At 39.3% G+C, this 2,500-nt stretch overlaps 1 protein-coding gene across 1 annotated transcript in view; it reads left to right on the top strand.

Moving 5' to 3' along the window:
* Nucleotides 1–2,500, top strand: part of dnajc27 (DnaJ (Hsp40) homolog, subfamily C, member 27) — an 18,587-nt gene that overhangs the window by 3,993 nt on the left and 12,094 nt on the right. Inside the window, 2 exon segments of the mRNA XM_080422335.1 lie at nt 1,150–1,219; nt 1,687–1,851. Of these exon segments, the coding sequence (XP_080278461.1) occupies nt 1,150–1,219; nt 1,687–1,851 (235 nt within the window).

Below are 2,500 nucleotides of genomic sequence, written 5' to 3' on the forward strand. Positions count from 1 at the left end.
ATTTCATAGATGTTGCACTTTGATGTTGAATTAATGTTAATATGTATTTTAAACTGTCAATACTTACTTAGTAAACCTGACCTTTCACTCTGTACTTGGTCTTTTCTTTTTTCACACCAAACCTTTTTCCCGAAGATAGCCGATCTACAAGCTCACTGCAGATTGGCTATATTTGGTTAAAGTTCTCCTCAGAATAGGAATGCTAGGGTTCAAGTGGTTAATGCAGAAAATAAATAAATCCTATCACGAACATTTGACTGCCCCCCTGTAGTTATTCTGAGGACCCCCTAGGGGTCCCAGACCCCTGGATTAGAACATGTTTAAACATTTGACAATCAAGGTCTAATATTTCTACAATTACTACAAATTGCTGCAAAACCTGTATATCCATCGTTTTGGGGAATAAACAAGAAGTTGATGGATAAAATTAAGTCTGATAATGATGTACCGTGCATGTTCACATCATGTATACTTTACATTACTTAAGACCGTTTTTCTAATATCTTTATTTTAATATTTTGAATAAAATAGGCTATGTTACATCAAGGTGCCCAGATGTCCCTAGTTCCCAGCTATCCTGTATCCATTTAAAAGAGTATTGTTACGCTTTAGCCTAAAATGTGTTTTTTTTAATCAAATCAAGCAGTCAGAAAAAGAGAAAAGCTACCATTATTTATTTTGATATGTATTTATGCATTTTATGTATTGTATAACATGTACTTTTTTATTAATTATTCATCTGTATTCTCTTTATTGTTAGATAGAACATGCCTAAAACAACCTAAAATCAAAATGATTAGGTAATTGCTAAATAAGTGCGATAATCCGATTCGTTAAGATAATCGACCGATTAATCAATTATGAAATTAATCGTTAGTTGCAGCCCTACTTCCAATACTGAAACATATTCCAGTAGACAAATATTCCTGGGTGATACATCTTATTATTTTTCATCTAATAAAACATTCTCAATGGGTTTACTTTAAAATATGTCCAATGTTGTGTGTGTGTGTGTGTGTGTGTGTGTGTGTGTGTGTGTGTGTGTGTGTGTGTGTGTGTGTGTGTGTGTGTGTGTGTGTGTGTGTGTGTGTGTGTGTGTGTGTGTGTGTGTGTGTGTGTGTGTGTGTGTGTGTGTGTGTGTGTGTATAGAGTACAGGTCAGGGACAGAGAGATCAAAGTGAACATCTTCGACATGGCCGGTCATCCTTTCTTCTATGAGGTGAGTTCACCAGCAGAGGGCGCTGTTCTGCCACAGATGATGATATTATGAGGTCATCATCATCATCATCATCCTTTATCAGGGGTGATGCAACTTCGATGATGTAGAGGACCACTATATGTCTACACTCCAGAGACACATTGCCTATACTGTCAGGCCATTCTGTCACACAAAAGTAGCAAAAATAGCAGATCTACAAGTTTTTACAACCCACACTGCACATACTATGGGTGTTCATATCCCTGACGGGTATGGTCTAGTATTTATAATCACACAGACATAGAGCTCTGGCATCATTTTCGCTAATCGCAGTTATTTGAGATAAATAAATAAATAACAATAAATCAATGTGGTTTTATAATAATATAATAATAGTAAAACGTGTCTCTAGTAATGAGTTCTACAAGGACTCAGTATGATGGATCAATATGTTTATTTATATATATATACATATATATATATCCTAGGTACGTAACGAGTTCTACAAGGACTCTCAGGGCGTGGTCCTGGTGTATGACGTGGGCGTCAGGGAGAGCTTTGATTCGCTGGACAGCTGGCTGGGGGAGATGAAGCAGGAAATGGGCTCCCAGGCCAACATGGAGAACATCGTGTTCGTCGTCTGTGCCAACAAGGTACGTCATTCATTCATTAATTAATTCATTCATTCATTCATTCATTCATTCATTCATTCATTAGTCATTTATTCATTTATTCATTCATTTATTCATTCATTAGTCATTTATTCATTCATTCATTCATTCATTCATTCATTCATTCATTTATTCATTCATTAGTCATTTATTCATTCATTCATTTATTCATTTATTCATTTATTCATTTATTCATTCATTCATTCATTAGTCATTTATTCATTCATTCATTCATTAGTCATTTATTCATTTATTCATTCATTCATTTATTCATTCATTCTTTTATTAGTCATTTATTCATTTATTCATTCATTCATCACTGTGGCCTTAGGGCAGTGCAGGGGGGGGGGGGGGGGGCATCACTGTGGCCTTAGGGCAGTGCAGGGGGGGGGGGGGGGGGGCATCACTGTGGCCTTAGGGCAGTGCAGGGGGGGGGGGGGGGGGCATCACTGTGGCCTTAGGGCAGTGCAGGGGGGGGGGGGGCATCACTGTGGCCTTAGGGCAGTGCAGGGGGGGGGGGGCATCACTGTGGCCTTAGGGCAGTGCAGGGGGGGGGGGGGGCATCACTGTGGCCTTAGGGCAGTGCAGGGGGGGGGGGGGCATCACTGTGGCCTTAGGGCAGTGCAGGGGG

This window comes from Gymnoscopelus braueri (assembly GCF_963280865.1).
Source record: "Gymnoscopelus braueri genome assembly, chromosome: 24".
In the NCBI taxonomy this organism is placed as follows: domain Eukaryota; kingdom Metazoa; phylum Chordata; class Actinopteri; order Myctophiformes; family Myctophidae; genus Gymnoscopelus; species Gymnoscopelus braueri.